Below are 21,010 nucleotides of genomic sequence, written 5' to 3' on the forward strand. Positions count from 1 at the left end.
TATCATTATTTGTTTCATATGTCTTTTAAAATTCCTAAACTGTAGCCTTTGTTTCTTTTTACTACCATATCCATCCTTATAAAGTTTGAAAACTGCTATTAGAGGTAAAACAGGATATAACAGAAAACATTTGCACATTTAGAGTAAACTCAAATAGACCTCCCAGAAGTCTTATTTGAAAAAAGTTTTTAGGTAGCCTATACTTTATTTATATTCACCTATCAAATCATATATTCACTTAATCAATAAATATTTATTAAGCAACTTCCATATGCATGTAATTGTCCTGGGTATACTATGTGACTAAGAAACTCCTTAGAGAGCTTATGAATCTTTGGGGAAATGTCATAAGGCACAATTAGTGATAGGGGAGTTTAGTGAAAGAGAGGCTGTATTGTTTAGAAAAATGAATCATAGAATAGAAGATCTTGAAAGCCTGAAGGAGAAGGCAAGTGTAGGGGAATAGAGAGGAGGCCTGATGAGTGATTCTGAAAACAGAGAAAAAAAAAATTGATAAAAGTATGTATTCCAGAGCTTCAGTTACTCTCCACTCTCAAGCTCTACCTTAAGATAGAAAATATATGCACATACACACCAAACACACACACACACACACACACACACACACAAACTGGTAGAAGAAGTGCACATTCATCACAATGTTACTGACCACCCCACCAGTGATGTAAGTAACCCAGATTTCATAATCTATAACTGGTAGTCTGGTAGTGTTTTCTTGATTTAAAAACAAAACAGTTATTTTTAACTTATAACTTAATTCTTCTGAAAAATAAGCCTTCATCCAGATTAGTATGCTTGGGTTCTTGTTCTAATGTGTAGGTGATTCATTGTGATGTCCATTGGTTTAGTTACCAATCATTACTGTGCGATACATATGCAATTCTCTACACATGCATATGAAATGTATCAGGGATGATTATAGGTATTGAGGATACAGCAATGAACAACAAAGAAAACAGCAACGGAATCTGTACATTCACGATACTTATATTCAAGAGTGTGTTAGGGGAGAGAGCAGACAATAAATACCAAAACAAGTAAAATAAATGCTATGTCAATGATAAATGTTATAAAGAAACTGACACAAAACATAGTTGCTGCCTAAGGCACTCACAATTTTTGTCTTCACTTTACCATATCCTATTCATGCTATAACCCACTGCACACAGTCTTTTCTAATCATCAGGATCATCACTCTATCCAATCCATTCTTGTCAAGGTCACCAGCAATTTCCTCCTTGCCAAATCCAATGACCAATTTTCGGTTCTCATTTTTACTTAAGCTGTAACTCCCTCCTTTTTGAAACACTTTCTTTTGACTTCCATGCATTTGTGTGCTGGAGCCAGTTCATGTGGCCTCGTATAAGTTGGTTGCTTAAAATTTTGAAATTTTGTGAGCTGATTTTAAACCACTGAAAGCTTGAATCAGACATGTTGGGAGTATTTACACCAGCAAAATCAGCAAGCACTACAAATTAATTTTTTTGTTGTTTTGTTGTGTTTTCAGAGAAATGATGTTCCAGCATACATATGTGCCCTTGTACCATATCCTTCTGGTTTACTCTTACTTTGCAGACTGTGCCTTCTGAGTGTCCTTAATTTCCTTTTTTGTCCCACCTTTTAAATATTGGAGTGTCCCGAGCCACTTTCCCATTCTCTGTCTACTCATTCTCTAATACTGTCTATTTCAACACTGTCAGAGGCTATTTGCCTCCCAAATTCATAGTCCAATTCTGAACTCACCCTTACATGCCAGACACAGACACTTGTATGCCTACGAAAGAGCTCCACTTGAAGGTCTAATTAGCATCTGAAACTTATGTCTGAGAAAGAATTCTTGTTACCTTCTTCAAGACCTATTTGTTATGCAGACTTTCCTATATTAACAAATTGCACACCATTCACCCAGCTACTTATGTCAAAAAGCAGCTAGGAGTCACTTTTATATTATTTTCTTTCCTTCCCATCCTATCACCAACCTCTCAATTAGTCCTTCTGGCCCATGGCCAAGCTTTCCTACTTCTCATCACACCCACAAACGCCAGCCTAACTGAGGCCACAGTAGTCTTCAGTAGCTGCTTCACTGGTCTTTCTGCCTCCACACTTGTGCCACTTCTATCTGTACCCCACTTAGCTGTATACCCCACTTACTAGCCAGAGTCATCTTTTTAAAAACTTCAGTCAGAGCATGTCACTCCCTTACTCAACATTTTTCAATAGCTTCTTAGAACAATTGGTAAAAAACCGGAAAGCTTTCCTATGGCATGTAAGATTATTCATGACCTGATCTCTAGTATATTCTCTGACCCTCCTTCACATCACTGATGCTAGATTCACTTAGTAGCTCTCTCTTTTTCAAAAGCACCAATGGGTTGCTGCCTTATGTATGTTTGCGTTCATTGTCCTCTGTACCTGAGGAACTCATTTTTCAGATGTTTATTTAGCTCCATCTTTTTACATCAACTAATCCTATGGTTACATGTTAATTATTCCGAGAGACCTTTCCTGATCATCCCATTTAAAGTACTTTTTTTTTTTTTTTTTGCCCTTGGTATTTTCTAATCTCCTTTATTGTTTTGTAGCAGATATTACTTCTTTATTTATTTACTTGATTACTTTGTCTGTGTCACTAGAATGTAAGTTTCTAGAGGGCAGTGAATTTCATATTCATCTTGTCATATTATCCTAGCACTTAAAATGATGTGAGTTAGGCACACAATAGCAGTTGTGTAATAGACAAGTAAATAGAGGGATATTCAGATGGATAGCATTTGAGCCATGCCTTCAGGAGAAAGTTAGATTTTATAAAGTAAATTAAGAAACAATAATTAAAATCAGAAAGACCTCACATAGATTGGGTAAAGTTTGTGAAAGTGTCTATATGATTCTATTAATTTTATGTTTACTTTATAGGTGCTAGGAGCTATTTCATATTGCTCTGAAAAGTTGTTTTTTTAAAATAAAAGTAATTGACACCTGTATAAAAAATTGATTGGAATATGAGACGCTAGAGGCAGAGAATCAATTGTGGGAGTTAGAGTAGAGACTGTAAAGATATTTACAAATTAATTGACTTGTTTCTAATCCATCATAAATGAGTGCTGGATTTTATTAGGAAGTCAAGTCTTGAATAATGGGCAAAGATTTTTCTTTTTTTCTTTATTGCTTTTATTGTTAAAAGCTGCAAAACTGCATGGTTATCGATGACATAAAACCAGCAATACATGCAGAAAAATAGTTCAACAACATTAAACAGATCAATCTTGCACTTCAGTGATAAGCTATATATTTATTATAAAGAGGTATTCTAGGTATTTTACTATAAAAAAATTTTTTTGACTGCAATCTGGAGGAAAAAAAATGCTCCACAATTATCTTACATGTCATAAGAAGCTATTTCAACTATTTCAAACACTATTGTAATATAACTTTTACACATTTAAAATTTAGATCATGATAGAATAAAACAAATTGAATATTCCTTATCTGAAATGCCTAGGATCAGAAGGCTTTTGGATTCCATATTTTATCAGATTTTGGAATATTTGCATATACATAATGAAATATCTTGGAATGGGATCCAAATCTGCACACAAAATTTATTTATATTTCATATACACCTGATACACATAGCCTTCAGGTAATTTTATATGGTATTTTAAATAATATTGTACATGAAACAAAGTGTGTGTGCATTGTACCATAAGAAAGTAAAGGTGTTATTTTCTCAGCCACCAATGCAGACAATCTGTGGTTGTATGGCATCACCACCATTCCTGACTGAATTTATATGTTACCAATAAGCAATCATCTTCTTATTCACACATAAACTGTATGTTGTGTCCCTGCCTTTTGACTGCAACCCATCAAGTAGAATTTTCCACTTGTGTTTCACGTCTGTGCTAAAAATGTTTTGGATTTTGGAGCACTTTGGATTTCAGATTTTTGAATTAAGGATGCAGAACCTTTGTGTATGATAGTGTGTGTGTATATGTGTGTATGTGTATATAATATGCATACATCTATATACGTTTAAAAACTTTTAAAGTGGAAAACTTAGAATTCAGAAATGAAACAAACGTTGGAAGTAACAATAAATTCATTTTCAGTGAAACTGATGTAGAGATGGCAGACATTATTTTTATTAATTTGAAAAAAGAGTTCAGATAATGAGCTCGCTATCACTTTTCCAGTTGATTTCACCAATTTATCTTTTACTACATTGACCAATTCTTTGGTCAAGTCAGTCTAATGGCATTTCTCCTGAGCCCTTGCCCCATGTCCCAAAAATTAACCTGCATCCTCTCCTACTTTGTTGACAAAATCCTTTTCTCAGGAAAATTGTATCTGTTATTATAAGATGGTGCATGTCTTTCTTTTCCGTAACTGGCACCAGTGATCTTTTTGTGCATTAGGAATTTATTAACTGTGAAAATCACAACTATAATCTGTTGAATTGGTGGAGATAGTTGATTGACTACAGGTTTTAAATGGAATCCACACATTTTGAAGGTTAGATGAGGTTAATTCATAATGGTGTCAGCATGCTTGACTTAATCCTTGCTGGTAAAGCACAAGTAAATTCAAAATAAGTTTCTTGAAAAGAAGCCTAACTAACATATGTGCATTTATGCCACTGCTGGTCATTTGTATGCTTAGGTTTAGGATTCACTTGGTCTTTTAAACCTTACTCTAGTTGATGTTCTATAGTGCTACGTAAGCCAATCTGTAAAATTGAGATATCTGAATATATGATGAAATAGTGCATATTTGGGCTAAGCTGAGCAGCTGTCATTTTTTGTTTGATCAAATTTGAGCTAGAGCTCTTAGATCACACAAGGGACACAGCCTTTGGCTACTCTAGATGGAATGTATTTCAGATGGTGCATTGATTTACGAGAATAAGGTGTCTGAGACACTGTTCTTTTAAGCATCCCAGTAACTATCTCATAGCAAATATATATTGGGCTAAAAAATCCCTCTGTATAAAAAAGCATAAAAATGATAGATTAATTAAGGCCCAGATATTGAGTGTTAGTGCATGTGTCTCATGATCATCATCATAGAATTTTATCAAGTGTAGATCACTATAACTTACTTTTCTGATATCAAAATTTTCTGTTATCTGATCAGCTCTGTGGATCAATTCATGATAGAAATTGCCTTTAAATTAAAGCAAACTGCTCCTCCAGAACTATCTACAAACTTGTTTATATTTTATGTTAACAAAAAAGTATTAAAGGACTAAAAGATGCAAACGATTTATTCAGCCCAAAGAAAAAATCTCAATATATAGAGTTAGATATTATGAATATTATTTTTTAAAATCAAGTGCAAATAGCTAATATATTGATGAAAGAATAAAACTTACAATACAGGGATAAAATTTTAAAAATCCATCTATTGTGTAATATTTGTCTCAGGTAACAATATTATAACATGAATTTCCTTTCTCTTTAATAATGTATATGATTCTTTCCCCATGGCATCTGTTCTGAATCAGTCTGTTTTCCCGTTGCTTTTAAAATCAGGTCAAGGTTAATCTCTTATTCCATGTTTGCTTTCTAGGCATTAGTCATGAAACTGCTGATGAAAAGGTGATTTTTGGCATTGAATTTAACTCAACCTTTCTGGAATGTATACCTAAATCCCAACAAGCAACTATTAAATGGTATATCCAGAGGTCAGGGGATGAGCATCGAGAGGAGGTAAGCTGTTGTCATCAAAGAATACTCACTTTGAGGGAAATAGTGTACGATTGAGAGATGTTCAACTTTTAGTGCTGTATGCTACTGTTATCATTATTTGATTAAGAAAAAAAAAGTTTTTGCTTACTAACACCAAAAGTAACAATAGCTTTGAGATAAGAATAGGCCAACTTCACACAAATGTTTTCATAAAATATATTTAAAAGTAGACTGAATTTTTTAAAGATTTTACATTTTTTTTCCCAAATTCCATATTTCATAGATTGCCTATATTTAGGAAAAAAGCCCTGACTAATAACAAGAACACCACATTTTTCTTCCCATAGTAGCACAGTGACTGCATTTTAGTTCGCATTGTGTTTAATTTAGATCGTGAAATGAAGCATGTTGAGGTTGTATTAAAACAGAAATATCTGGTCGGGCGTGGTGGCTCATGCCGTAATCCCAGAACTTTTGGAGGCCGAGGCGGGCGGATCATGAGGTTAGGAGATCGAGACCATCCTGGCTAATTTGGTGAAACCTTGTCTGTACTAAAAATACAAAAAAATTAGCCGGGTGTGGTGGCGGGTGCCTGTACTCCCAGCTACTGGGGAGACTGAGGCAGGAGAATGGCGTGAACCCATGAGGCGGAGCTTGCAGTGAGCCGAGATCATGCTCCAGCCTGGGCGACAGAGCAAGACTCCATCTAAAAAAAAAAAAAAAAAAAAACCAGAAATATCTATGTTTATCAAATTATATGAGCAAATTAGATAAATATCCAGACATGTTAAACTAAGGACACTGTAATGAATAATGGAAAGAACACAAGATTCAGAATTACATATCTTGAGTTGAAACATGGTCCTTAAACCTTTGGTAATGTTCCTGAGCCCCCAGTTTTCCAAGTCAACAAGATAAATTCAAAAGTTACTATAATATTAAGTGAAAAAATGCATATGAGAATGTAGAATTTCAATAAAGAGGTGCTCACAACTGTAAAATATGCATGTAAATTACAGATACCCTATTAATGAGGATATTTTACATGTGGATCAGGAAAGAGTACTAATCATGTGTTTAGAAAATATTAGTTCTACCTTTGGCTTGACTCCTGAGAATTCATGAGCAGATCGTAACTTCTCTAGCACTTAGTTTCTCTCTTATATAAGTAGATCAAATTTCCCTAAAATATCAGCCTCATTGACAAGTCTATAAACATTTAAAATAGTACATGTAATTAAGTCAAACATTAGTACAGAACAGTGGATCTCAACCTCCAGTAATTTTGTTTCCAGAGTGCCAACATTGGGCTATGTCTGGAGACATTTTTGAACATCACAGCTGGGTGGGTGGGTGGCCAAGTGGGTGCCCCTGGTGTGTACTGGGTAGAGGTCAAAGATGATTCTAAAAATTCTACAATGCACAGTCCCTCACAGTAAAAAACTATGTCACTCCAAATGTCAAAGATGCTGAGGTTCAAGTAAAAAAATCAAATTTTATCAAAATAAATTGATTTAAAGATATAGTTCTACTGTTACATGAAGAGTTTAACATCATTCTCTTCATCTAACAGCTACAAGAATAACTTTTTCTAAGTATTAACTCTTTACATACTTAATATATAAATAAAAGAATAACTTCATGTTTTGTTAAGTCAAATTTCACCAATAAAACTAGATACATCATCATTCCTGACTTCCATAAGTCCTAAGACTATGGCAGATTCATATTTACACTGAATATTTATTTTAAGGGTTCAATTTTTCACATTTATATTGAGATATTATTTGATACAGAAATGATTATTTAATTTCAAAATACAAGGCATTTACTAGAAATATTGAAAGAACGATACTGAAATTTTTTAACTTGCAGATATTTTATTATGTTGCAATGTTTTAATCTTAAGTGTCACAAACCAATATTTTGAATTTCATAGCAAATAAAGTTTGATAATTGCTTTTCAGTTAAATATAATTCTTTAATAAATGGATTTTTCTTCATGGGAAATTTAATCTGATTTTTAAAAATATGTGGTCCTCTGTTTGAGTTCATCTCTCAGCTCTAGATACTTACATTTGCCTCTGGTTGTTTGCATTCACATTTTGCATTTTCTTGAAAATTCTGTGCATTACTTTAATTTACCTTTTAAAAGTATATTATATATTCATAATGGTACCATGCTCCATGAATTTCAATGGAGCAGAAATATTTATTGAATTTTACTTAAAAGTATCTTCACTGTAATATTTCAACTGGTATTTTCATTTATCTTTGTAAATAGAGACTTTCACATTATCCAAGATATGCAATACTGCTTCCTGAGCTGAGGAAAAGGGCAATATCCAGATTATACTTGAAGTATTTTTCCCAGCAGGATGCCTTCTGCTTCTTACCCATAAGGTCACAGTTTGGAATCTTTCCTCCACTCAAAAACAGCCTGCAGGAGGGACTGTGATCTCCTGTGGCACAGAGGCTGTCACCAGGTTATTCTCTGCCAGGAGGAGAACATTTCCTTACTGAGCTGTTTCACAGTTGGGTGCTGTACGGGAGGTCATGAGTCAGTTATCTGCTGACTTTCTTATAAAACTGTTCTTAAAATTGATGATGTTTATGCTGTAACTAGCGAGTCAATTGGCAGTCCCCAAGCTTCTGTTGAACTTTTGGGATCTGAATAAGTAAACGAGGCTGTACTATATTTTCTCTGTTTATGTTAATAATATTTTAAAAATATTCAAATATTTGCATTATTCCACTTGTAGATCTTATTTTATTTTTATTCTAAAAGCAATATAAATGATTTTAAAATTATAGTAACACATAAAAGAAGTATGAGGCCACTAAGTGTAGATAAGCATAAATAATATTTTGATGTCTATTCCAGCTTTTTTTTCCACTCACCACTGCACTGTGAGCATTTTCCATTATCATTTAATGTCAATACCATGCTTTTTCTGTCTCCCACACATCCCACCCTGATGCCTTAGTTATCCATAGGTATTCCAGGTGTTCTCTCACTAGATCATGTTCCTGCTTGAAATAATAATAATGAACTTTGTTATACCTGAGTCTTTCTCTGCTTTTCTAACTATTTTCTTAGGAAAAAATCTTTGAAGTAAAATAAGTTAAAGACATTTGTTATCTTTATGGATTTTGATAAACAACACCATATTGCTAATTTCACATAAAAATCACTGTATTAGTGTCTATTATAAATCCCTGAGGCAAAATTATGGTTCACAATTTAAGAAAATGTTTGCTAGTTTAACATGAAAACTGTATTGCCTTAATATCTACTTCTTTGCATATTAGTGGATGCGAAACGACCTTCTTATGTGTCTTGGTTCTTGGCTTCAGTTGTATTTGGCGAATTGTCTTACCTGTCATTGCTTACTTTATATAGGCACATTTATTTAATAATAATTGTAATAAGTCCTTTGTATATTACATATATTAATAATTTAATGTTACACGTTTATACATTTATTTTATTTTACATTTCTTTTGTTTCTGACAATTTCTGACTTTCCTACATATTTTATTTTATACAGGCAAATCTGTTGATTTATGGCTCTGTGATATTTCACCTGTTATGCTTAAAGACTCCTTCCCCAATCAGACATCAATTACATATTTTTTCTAGTTATTTTATGATTTTTACATTTATATTTTACATATTATATTTACATGTACCCAAAGATAGTAAATTAATCTAGTAGTTATTTATGTATGTATATATTTGATTTTTCTTTTTAATAATGAGCTCATTGCTCTAGCATCCGGTTTAGCAAGTTTTCCTTTTTCTAATGTTTGCTTAAAAATATTAATTATTGGTTTTGTGGTATATTAATAGATGGATCATATACAGTGTCATGTAAGTAAACTCTGATAAATTTAAAAACATGTATACAAATGATTCTATTCCAGTTCCTTTTCCTTTCTTCCAAATTAAATAAGAAAACTTTTCAGTGTATTTTTTAAATACAGAAAAATTTTTGCCACAGTTTTGCAGACATTTGTTCTCTCACACAAGCAGCTTTCTTTATTTTTTAATCCTAATTTCCCACTAGTAATATTTTCTATTTGTTAGAGAAAGGGGATATTTTTGAAGCCCTGACCTCTTCCAAGGCATGTGCAGTGCTTTTACTATGGAAGAACTGACAGTTGAATTATCTGTAAAAGAACTACCATTAGACTGCTATTATAAGAGATAAAGTCGCTGACCTTTACCTGCTGCTTAATACTTAAATGTCCTTTGTCCCTTCCATGTTACTCTTCTCATGTTAAATGAATTGCCCTTCACTGGAGATCTACATTTAATAATGCCAGATATATTATCCTTGTTCACATTAGGCAAATGGATAGTCGACCCCAGCTCAAACATAGTTTTAATTTGTAAAGTTGAGCAGTTTTTACTTATCACTTCTAGAGTGGAGAAAATTCCAAGAGTTTAAATCAGTGACCAGAAATTACATTATCTCTTTGTAGAGGAGCTGAATTTTCTAAATTGACTGTGCTGACATTTCACTGTTGAGATACAGTCTGCATAATGCATCCTGTTTCAGCAAAGAATGAAAGCATTACAGAGAAAGGGAATGTAAAGTAGGCAAATGTTAATCAACTACTTAGTTTCTGGGTCACAGATTTTTATCTCTAGATTGTAAACATTCTCTGTAAATATATCTATTCAAAATGTCTTTTATTAGAGCTGCCAGTTTACTAAAAGCATATTATTGAAATTTCAGCAAGTAAAAAATTGTTAAATGGTCTAATTGACATTAGTTAGATGTAGAAAGCTGGAAATTTATTAAATCAAGTATATCTGTAGGTCAAAAACCAAAGAACAAATCCAGCACTCCACAGAAGAAAAGAAAGTTGAAAGATCATGACCGTGTAATGGAATGCCAGGTGTTTATGGAATCCTGAGTCCTGTGGGGACAGAATTAGAGGGAAAAGGATGGAAGGGGACCAGACCTCAAAGTACAACAACATAAACAGGATACAAAAAGATAATAGCAAAAGCAATGATGAAGTGTTGCACAATATGTGTGAGATCAAGTCATAATTTCTTCCTGTCAGAAGATTAAAGAGAACAATCAAAAGTCCTAGTCAGAGCTGTGACAATCTCTAAAAGCCACATTAAATGTAATTTAAACATTAGCAAGAGTACCAGTTATGTAAAGGAAATCTAGAGATGAACTAGAACTGGAGATATCCACTTTGATTGTCATGCTAATAACCTCAGGCCATTTTCTATTAAAAGAATTACAGTAATAAAGGCTTCAAAATATTACCTCTCAAGCAGCATGGCAGTAGTATGTAATGTTGCTAATAATACTTCACATTTTAACCTTCAAAGAGCTTTGCTTTTAATCCCCCAAATACACCATATGCTGCACCACCAACTTGATAGATGGGAGACCAATGGGGGAAGATAAATGAGTCATCATAGGAAACAGAGTAGAGACCAGAAGGTTCGGTTATGAAGCTAGTATTTTGATACCTAAAATGTATTAAATTAAAAAAAAAATACAGTGAGATTATCTAAGGGGAAAAAAATAATTATACGTAGTGTATTAAATTTGACATGGTCATTTCTGTTTAAGTTTGGCCATTTAAAACTCTCCTAATTCAAATCACATTTATTTTAGGCATGAGACTCCTATGGTTTCTGAGAATGTAAATTAATTCAAAGTTAGTTTGTATTACAATAGCATTTCTAAATGTCTGGGCTTTTAGAATAAATCCATAAGAAAAAGAATACCACATCCAGCTTACCAAATGGGCAACATAAGAGAAACAAACACACAAAGCTCTGATGGTGTGGATTCAGTGCAGAGCAAAGGCAGGCCTGGAGACCATTCAGCCTCATTAACCAGGGATCTGAGCTGTGACCTGCCTTTGGCCTCAAATGGTTCCCCGCCAGCTGCACTTCTCTGGCACAGAGGGTGGCTTGCCATATACTTGTTAGTTAACTGGGCCAGTAGCCAGAGATGTTTCTTTTCCTTTTCTCATATTTCCAGAATTGGGGAGATTTTTTTCCTACATATTTTCACATAAAGATGTGCAGAGTACAATCCACCCACTGTAAATAAATTTAATTTAACCATCTTTATGCTTCCTTGATTTCCATCATCTGAAAGTCTACAATACAGGGGCAGATGTGTAAACTGGGAAATCTTCCAGACTTCTTTGTTGCTGCTGTTGTTGTTTTTGTTATTCCACTTAATGCTGAGCCACTCAACAATACTCCACATTAAGCAGGGCTCTTTAGTGGGTAAACATGCCTCTGGTTTTACTGAAGATAGGTTCATTATTCACACCATATCATGGGCCAGGCAAGCTTAATGTTAGAATTGTCTTTTAGTAATATTGCTTCAAAGGCTGGAGAGCATCACATTTCAGTGGAAGTTCTTTGTGTTCATTGTGCTTTCTCACACTTGAAATCACATTACCATGTCATAGTATACGAAGGCATGGCAAATATTTCCACAAATGACAGTTGAAAGTATCACGTATACATACAGTATGAAAATTCAATCCACAGTAAAGAGGGAAATTCAGCTTTCAATGTTGCTAACCTTCTGACTAGGGTCCTACTCAATTACAGCTCTAACTTCCAAAAGACTATACCCATACCTTTGGTTTTGACTTTAAAGAAGTCATCATTTACAGCTTTCATATGCTACTCACATAACTTATTTGGTGATATCTGGAAAGTAGTAAATTCCACTTGGAATTATTGTTCTATTCTACATTATAGGTAGTAGCATGTACTGAAGCTCGTTCTCTATACAATAGTTGTAAATGTTGCATTCTTGCTCCACATTTCAGGTGCTAATTTATGATCTTGGTATAGTAATTTGTATATGAAATCTCTGTAAAGAAGGTCATTTGATGGTTTCCAGTTTTTCATTCCTATCTGTAAATTGGGAGAAAAAAAATAACTGTATTCCAAAGGTTGTTAGACTTACTAAGATACAAATGTGAAAAATTAAGGATAGAGTTTGGGGGCGATTACTTTAGTTAAATTTTTTTACCCTTTTAAACTATGACTGACAATATTATGCTTGATGACAGAGACAAAGACACAGTGAATATGTCTTTTAGGTTCATCTAAGTAAAACTATGTAGCCTGTTTTCATTTGCTCTTAGCTCTCTCTGTTTTTAATTTATTACCTATATTTTTCCAATTCTGCAGTTGAAGCCTGATGAAAGAATCATCAAAACGGAATATGGGCTACTGATTCGAAGTTTGCAGAAGAAGGATTCTGGGATGTATTACTGCAAAGCACAGGAGCACACTTTCATCCACACCATAGTAAAGCTGACTTTGAATGTCATTGAGAATGAACAGATGGAAAATACCCAGAGGGCAGAGCATGAGGAGGGGCAGGTCAAGGATCTATTGGCTGAGTCACGGTTGAGATACAAAGACTACATCCAAATCCTTAGCAGCCCAAACTTCAGCCTTGACCAGTACTGCGAACAGATGTGGCACAGGGAGAAGCGGAGACAGCGAAACAAGGGGGGCCCAAAGTGGAAGCACATGCAGGAAATGAAGAAGAAAAGAAATAGAAGACATCACAGAGACCTGGATGAGCTCCCTAGACCTGTGGCCACGTAGTTTTCTACTTAATTTAAAGAAAAGAATTATTTACCTACAAAAACACTGTCTGCTGTTTTGTATATCCCTTATAATAATTCATAAATGCTTCTCATGGAGTTTTGCTAAGGCACAAGACAATAATCTGATTAAGACAATATGTGGTGAATATAAGAAAGGGCAAAAAAATCATTTGAACCAGTTTTCCAAGAACAAATCTTGCACCAGCAAAGTGTAAGAATTATCCTAAAAATAGGGGCTTTACATTTATAAATGTTCTATGTTTTGAGTTTTGGAATTTATTGTCATGTAAATAATTGAGCTAAGTAAGCACCATAGTTGATAGTATATAAGGTGCTTTATTCCCTCAAATGTCCATTAAGCATGGAATTTACCATGCAGTTGTGCTACGTTCTTATGAACAGATATATCATTCCTATTGAGAACCAGCTACCTTGTGGTAGAGAATTAGAGGTCAGACACAAATTAAAACTACTTCCATTATCAACAGGAACTTTCCCAGTGAGCCATTTGTTCCTGGAGAATGGTATAGGAATTTGGAGAGGTGCATTATTTCTTTGTGGCCACAGGGGTTAAATTTAGTGTACTACAACATTGATTTACTGAAGGGCATTAATGTTTCCCCCAGGATTTCTATTGACTAGTCAGGAGTAACAGGTTCACAGAGAGAAGTTGGTGCTTAGTTATGTGTTTTTAGAATATATGCTAAGCTCTACAGGGAGAGAATGCCTAATAAATATTTTAATAAGATATGGGAAAATATTTTAATAAAACAAGGAAAACATAATGATGTATAATGCATCCTGATGGGAAGGCATGCAGATGGGATTTGTTAGAAGACAGAAGGAAAGACAGCCATAAATTCTGTCTTTGGGGAAAACTCATATCCCCATGAAAACGAAGAACAATCACAAATAAAGTGAGAGTAATGTAATGGAGCTCTTTTCACTAGAGTATAAGTAGCTGCCAATTTGTAATTCATCTGGTAAAAAAAATCTAGATTATAACAAACTGCTAGCAAAAGTCTGAGAAAAAAATAAATTTTTCTGAAGAATCATAGGAAGGGTAGACATATTTTATTTATAACCAATGATATTTCAATATATATTTTCTCTCAAAAATATTTATCATTCTCTGTATATTATTTCTTTTTACTGCCTTTTTTCTTTCCTGTATATTGGATTTTGTGATTATGTTTCAGTGAATAGGAGAAAACAATATATAACACAAAGAGAATTAAGAAAATGACATTGCTGGGGAGTGGGGATATATATTTGTTGAATAGCAAAACAAGTGTAAAATTTTGACAACGGAAAGGGTTAAATTAACTCTTTGACATTATTTCTTCACGCAACCTTTTCGCATTGCTGAGTTAATCTTTTGTAATGGTAGTATTATTGTTTTAGTAATTTAACAATAAATAAACCTGCCACGTGTAAAAAGAACCAAACTCACAATATTAACATAAACATCTTTCATATTTTGTTAGTACTTTCAAATGTTCTCAATTTAACTTTCCCTCTGACTATGTATGGTGTGTTTCCTGTCTGTTTAAGCAGAATTCACCTTTCCTTCTTGTAACACAGAACCCTTACCCTTCTTCGGTTTTGCCTTTTCACGCCCTTTATAGTGTGAAATGAAAAATTAGTCACTTCCTCACATGGAAGGCAGCTTTTCAGAAAACTAAATAACAGACATTGCTCGTTTCTCATGCATTCTACATATCTTGAAAGAAAAGTCTGTGAGAAATCCGTGTGATTAGAGGGCAACGTAATGCAAGATCTGTGGCTTTATGTTGAGAGCATTATCTCTGTTATATTTATTTTATTTGCATTGGTTACCTATCTCAAAGTAGTCAAACTGGTCAAACTGATATATGAGATTGAGTATTCCCTTTTGATATTATACTGATGAATATTTGTAGGTGTTTCACTGTAAGGAAAAGCTAAGGAATAATTTTAATAAAAATGAACCAGAACAAATCACTCATCTAAAAAGTAATTCAGAAGAACTGTGTGGCATGACCAGACTTCTAATTGAATGGCATAACAACAGTGTTTGTAATTATAGATTTGCTTGGACAAAATGTTCCAGGAACTCATAGCGAGCTCAAAGCAATTAAGTGGGAACATTTTTAATTTAAAAAAAAATTCAAAATATTTGTGGGTCCGACAGTACATATGAATGACTTTGGAAAAATTACATGAAGCTCAAATGTTAGGATTGACTTATGAAAATAAATTTTATTTCTATCCAAATTTGAATGTCCAAACCATTTTTTAATCACTTCTTTCTAATCCTAGTTATTCAAACCAAATTTGGGAAACTTATTTTATGACCACCTCTAATATTCTGGCTGCTTTGGATACAATACTCTTAATTTATGATAATTAGTTAAAATATATTAAAAATATTATTAGTAAAATAAAATTTCACACAATAAAAAACAACATAGAGGACAAATATTTATGTGTATTTTTAAAGATAAAGAATATCTAAACTGTGTTTTTTTCTTAGCTTTTTAGTTGTGTAGGATATTTAGAGAGAGTATGAATATATTAAATCCACAAACACACTATATACTTCCTCACCACTGACTATGTCATCAAATTTGCCTTAAAATAATGAAAAAGAAAAGTACAATTAATGGTTTCAAATATTCTAAGAAATTGATTCTCTATGGAGGGGATCTTAAAATGCCTGTTTACTCTAACGTTTTTGATTTTTTCTTGTCTCTAATACTTTTGTCTTTGACTGCCTTGTGTGTTCTTTTCTGAATTTTCTGAATTTCATTTCAGCAATTTATGCTGCTAAATAGAATCCTGCATGTCTGCATTCATTTACATTCAATTTATTGTAAATTTGAAGATTTTATTTAGAAATGAATAGTCTAAATAATTTATGTGGAGTCCTTTTTTCCAAAGAGCTCAAAATACTACATCCAAATTATTGAATAAACACTTTTGGAAACCAACCAAATTACTTGAGAAATGGAAAAGTAGTCATAGAGAAATTTAGTAATATGCAAAAGGCACAACAGTATTGGAAGAATTAAAATTCATAAAGTTTCATCATTCTGTTGGCTAAAATAATGCTCTTTACAATATGCTGGCTACAAAATGGTCTTACTCTTGAATTTCGATTTTGGTTCATATTTTGGTTCTTCATATTCTAGTATGTTTTGTTCCTGCTGAATTTTACAGACTCAACTAAACAATAAGTTATCAGTAGTCACTTTTTACTTTTCATTATCAAAATTAAATTTCCAAGAACAACTTGATATCATTCAGCTGTCCACAAAATAATAAAAAGGGCATTCATTAAATACTGATTTTCTTAAACTTAAATGTTACATTTCATATTTATTTATATAATGCAAGGGGAAATCAAAATTGAAATAGCCTCCCTTTAGAATGTCACATTTTTCTTCAAAAACATGTTGGAATTGGTTAGCCTTATTGGGAATGGATAATTTGGAAACAAACCAAAAGAAAAAGAAAAAAAAAAAAAGATATTTGAAGTGTTTTTATAGGAGATGTATTTTTATCATCATAAATGATCACAATTTTAAATAATTCATCTTACAAGTGAGGTAAAACAAATAAAATCTAAGATTCCCAGATTCCATACATTAGGAGTGCAAAGACAGGATCATACACATGACTTATACCTCTCATTTAAATATTTTGTAGTATAAAGTATTTATGGGAAGTGTTTGAGATAGATGATTTTTGGAAAAGGGCAAAATCTGTCAGATGCCATAGTTAATCATGTAATTTAATTCTAGTATTGTGAGTGGTTAGCAATCAATTTTGAATTTATAAATTTGCTATTGTATAAGAAATGTAGTCTTATAGAAGAAATAATTAAAAATTGTTAAATGTATATTTTGGTTGTATTATAATAAAACACAAACATTAGCGTTCTATGATTATAAAAACTACTGGTTTGTGTGCAAATTTTGTTTTTAAACCCCAAATATGGTAAATTTTATATATAAAATGAGAGTAAAGAAAATATAAGATGCAATATTTTCAGAAATGTTCAGTAGATGTACTTTACACTGTAAGTATGCAGTAATTTCATTTATGAAAGAAAAGAATGTGTCCCACCCAATTTGACACAATTATATTGCCAAGCTTTATTGTGATTTAATTTAGGTTTTAGTGGATTGAGATAAATGTTATTACCACAAATAACTACTTATTTTAAAGTTCCCAATTGCCATCTGATTATTTAAAAACACTTATCTATATGTTTAGCTGTATTGGAGTACAATTTATTAAAGAGTAAGGTGGATTTTGTCTTTAATTTTGCTTTATAGAAACATTTTTTAAATTTATTTTACAGACACATATTTCTTGCCAATTTGGACACACATGAAGAATATTTAATATTCGCAAATAAATAATACAATGTCCTACAAATATGGTACTCAAATAATATAGAGAGATACTGTCTTGAGAAATGTCAAGTTTTCTGACTTTACTGATAAGTTTGTAATGTAAGATTACACTAATAGTCTTTAAAAGAACAAATAATTTTCACACAAAACACTTAAAAATTATTACTTCATTTGGGCTACCAAAAAAATACAATAAACTGGGTGGCTCATAAACCACAGAAATGTATTTCTCACAGTTCTGAAGCCAGAGAAGTTCAAGATCAAGGTACTGGCAGATTCTGTGTCTTGTTAGGGCCACTTTCTGATTCATAGACGATGCCTTCTTGTGGGTCCTCACCTAGGGGAAGGGGTGAATGAGCTCTCCTTGGCCTATTTTACACAGGCAATAATCCCACTCATCAGGGTCCCACTCTCATGACCTCATCACCTTCCCAAGGCCTCATTTTCTGACACCATCACCTTGAGGGGGTTAGGATTTCCATGTATAAATTGAGGAAAGAGGGAACACAAAAATTCAGACCATAGCAGAGCTGTTAGGTACTAGATCATGTCCCAGCTTTTACTGTAGATGAAATACAAGATTAATAATTGAGAAAATTTCAGGTATATTTGTTGGAATACATAAAGACACTTAAGTAATTCCCAAGACAGAAGAAACAAGAATGTAACAGTTTAGTTGAGAATGGAAAGCATGTAAGACCACACAACTTGCTGTCTTTATTAACATGGCTTTACTAGTCAAAAAAACTCTTGCCCAAAGAAGATCACGTTGAAAATACCTTTGAAAGAACACATTCCTCCATATATCACAGCCTTGAGCCCGACACATCACATCCCCCCTATGCCTCCACTTCCTGGGCCGGACACAAACACATTCCTCCATATATCATAGCCTTGAGCCCGACACATCACATCCCCCCATATGCCTCCATTTCCTGAGCCCGACACAAACACATTCCTCCGTATATCTCAACTTTAGAAGGAAAACAACACCTGGAAAATCTCCCATAAAGTTACAACTGATTATAAAAGCGCAGGAACCAATAAGAAAACTGCTAAAAGTATAACTTAAAATGTAAACCAATTGTAATGCTGTAACCAGAATAAATCCCTTGTTTCTCTGTAACTTTACATATCCTGTTTACATCGGGCTATAAGAAGCGAGCACACGCCTCGTTCGCGGCCCTCTTGTATGTTGTGGAACGGAGGGACCAAGTTCGAACTTGCAATAAAGATCCTTGTCGCTTGGCGTTGACTCGGCTCTGGTGGTCTTCTTTGGGGAATAAACGGTCTGGGCATAACACCTTTATTTTTTGTTTCAAAAGCTCATATACTTTTATATTACGTATATGTTGGCATAAACACTCACCTTGGAGAGTGATTAGGCAATAAGCAATGAAGTTGGATTTTAGTGGATTGAGATAAATGTTATTACCGCAAGTAACTACTTCTTTTCGGGTTTCCCGCCGGGCGGGGCGGCTCATGCCTGTAATTGCAGGGCTTTGGAAGGCCGAGGTGGGCGGATCAGGATGTGAGGAGATGGAGATCATCCTGGCAAACACGGTGAAACCCTGTCTCTACTAAAAATCCAAAAAATTGGCCGGGCGTGGTGGCGGGCGCCTGTAGTCTCAGCAACTGGGGAGGCTGAGGCAGGAGAATGGCCTGAACCCAGGAAACGGAGCTTCCAGTGAGCTAGATCGCACCACTGCACTCCAGCCTGGGGGCCAGAGCGAGACTCCATCTCAAAAAAAAAAAAAAAAAAAAAGTTTCCAATTGCTGTCTGATTATTTAAAAATACTCATCTATATGTTTAACTGTATTGGAGTATAATTATCTCAAGAACAAGCTCTTCACAATTAATATATACCCTTGAGAAACTTCTCCACATGTGTAGTAGTAGACATTTTTGAAACTCTATTACAGGATAATTATAACAGAAAAACTAAACAATCTATATGTTCAAGAAAAGGAGAATGAATAACTTGAAATACACTTACTAGATACAGAAATTTAAATTTAAAAAAAGGTTGTATTATCATAAAAATCTCAAAAATATAATGTTAAACAAGTAAAATCAAGGAGTCTAGGGATGCAAAAAAAATTGTCCCGGGTATATCAAGTTTAAAGAAGCAAATGATAACGCTTATGGTACATATGCTCATATGTAAGTAGTAAACATATAAAAACAATTTTTGGAAACGTTAAGTACTAAATTCAAAATAAATTTTCCTGTAAGTATCAAAGGAAAAGATGAGGACATAAGGAGCTACAATTGTTTCAATAGCTTTTAAAATACTTTTTTTTTTTCTTTTTCCTTTTTTTTTTTTTTTTTTTTTGAGACGGGGTTTTGCTCTGTCGCCCAGGCTGGAGAGCAGTGGTGCGATTTCAGCTCACTGCAAGCTCTGCCTCCCGGGCTCATGCCATTCTCCTTCCTCAGACTCCCAAGTAGAGTAACTGGGACTACAGGTGAGCGCCACCATGCCCAGCTAATTTTATTTATTTTTATTTATTTTTAGTAGAGACGGGGTTTCACCGTGTTAGCCAGGATGGTCTCCATCTCCTGACCTTGTGATCAGCCTGCCTCAGCCTCCCAAAGTGCTGGGATTACAGTTGTAAGTCACTGCACCCGGCCTAAAATTCTTTTTTAAAAAAATCTAAACCCAATATAGTAAAAAGTTGAATTTTAAAAAGTTGATTGTTAGATTACAATTTTAGTACTCTGTATTACTTTCAACATAATTGTGTGCTTGAAATAGTTCAAATAAAAAGCACATAAAGTATCTCTATCTCAACAAAAGAACAAATTACTCAGTAGTAAATTCTGAAGACAGAGAGGTAAAGAGAAAAAAGAATAACACAGAAATAGTAAACATTTGGCTACTATACAGTAGATACAGTTCCAGTTGCTCTTAAAACATGGACTTTCTTGAACATCCTGATTATTTTAAAAATATGTCAGCTAAGACCTTGGTTGACCTCAGAGATCCAGGAATAATGTCTAGTCTTCAAAGTAACAACATATTGTTATGAAAATGCCTGAGACATCTAGGATATCAAGCTATTTGCTTAATATACCAGAAGACTCTGAACAGCTGAGCTGGCCTTTTCTTAGATTGAATACTGTTTAAGGTTAATGTTTAAAATATAAAGTTTATTTTTCCTGGCTTACAAATCAAATTTATAAACCAACTCATGCTCTTTATGTAACCTGAAGCATAAAGAAGAAATATTTACATCACTTTAGATGTCTTTAAATAGTCTCACACATGG

At 33.6% G+C, this 21,010-nt stretch overlaps 1 protein-coding gene across 1 annotated transcript in view; it reads left to right on the plus strand.

Annotated features, from left to right (window-relative positions):
• Positions 1 to 17,275, plus strand: part of SEMA3D (semaphorin 3D) — a 162,157-nt gene extending 144,882 nt beyond the window's left edge. The window contains exons 17-18 of the mRNA XM_023226655.2: positions 5,590 to 5,729; positions 12,910 to 17,275. Coding sequence (XP_023082423.1) covers positions 5,590 to 5,729; positions 12,910 to 13,335 — 566 coding nt within the window. The 3' untranslated portion in view covers positions 13,336 to 17,275. The remainder of the gene's footprint in view (positions 1 to 5,589; positions 5,730 to 12,909) is intronic.
• Positions 17,276 to 21,010: the final 3,735 nt, after the last annotated feature.

Source organism: Piliocolobus tephrosceles, chromosome 8 (genome assembly GCF_002776525.5).
Source record: "Piliocolobus tephrosceles isolate RC106 chromosome 8, ASM277652v3, whole genome shotgun sequence".
Taxonomy (NCBI): Eukaryota; Metazoa; Chordata; class Mammalia; order Primates; family Cercopithecidae; genus Piliocolobus; species Piliocolobus tephrosceles.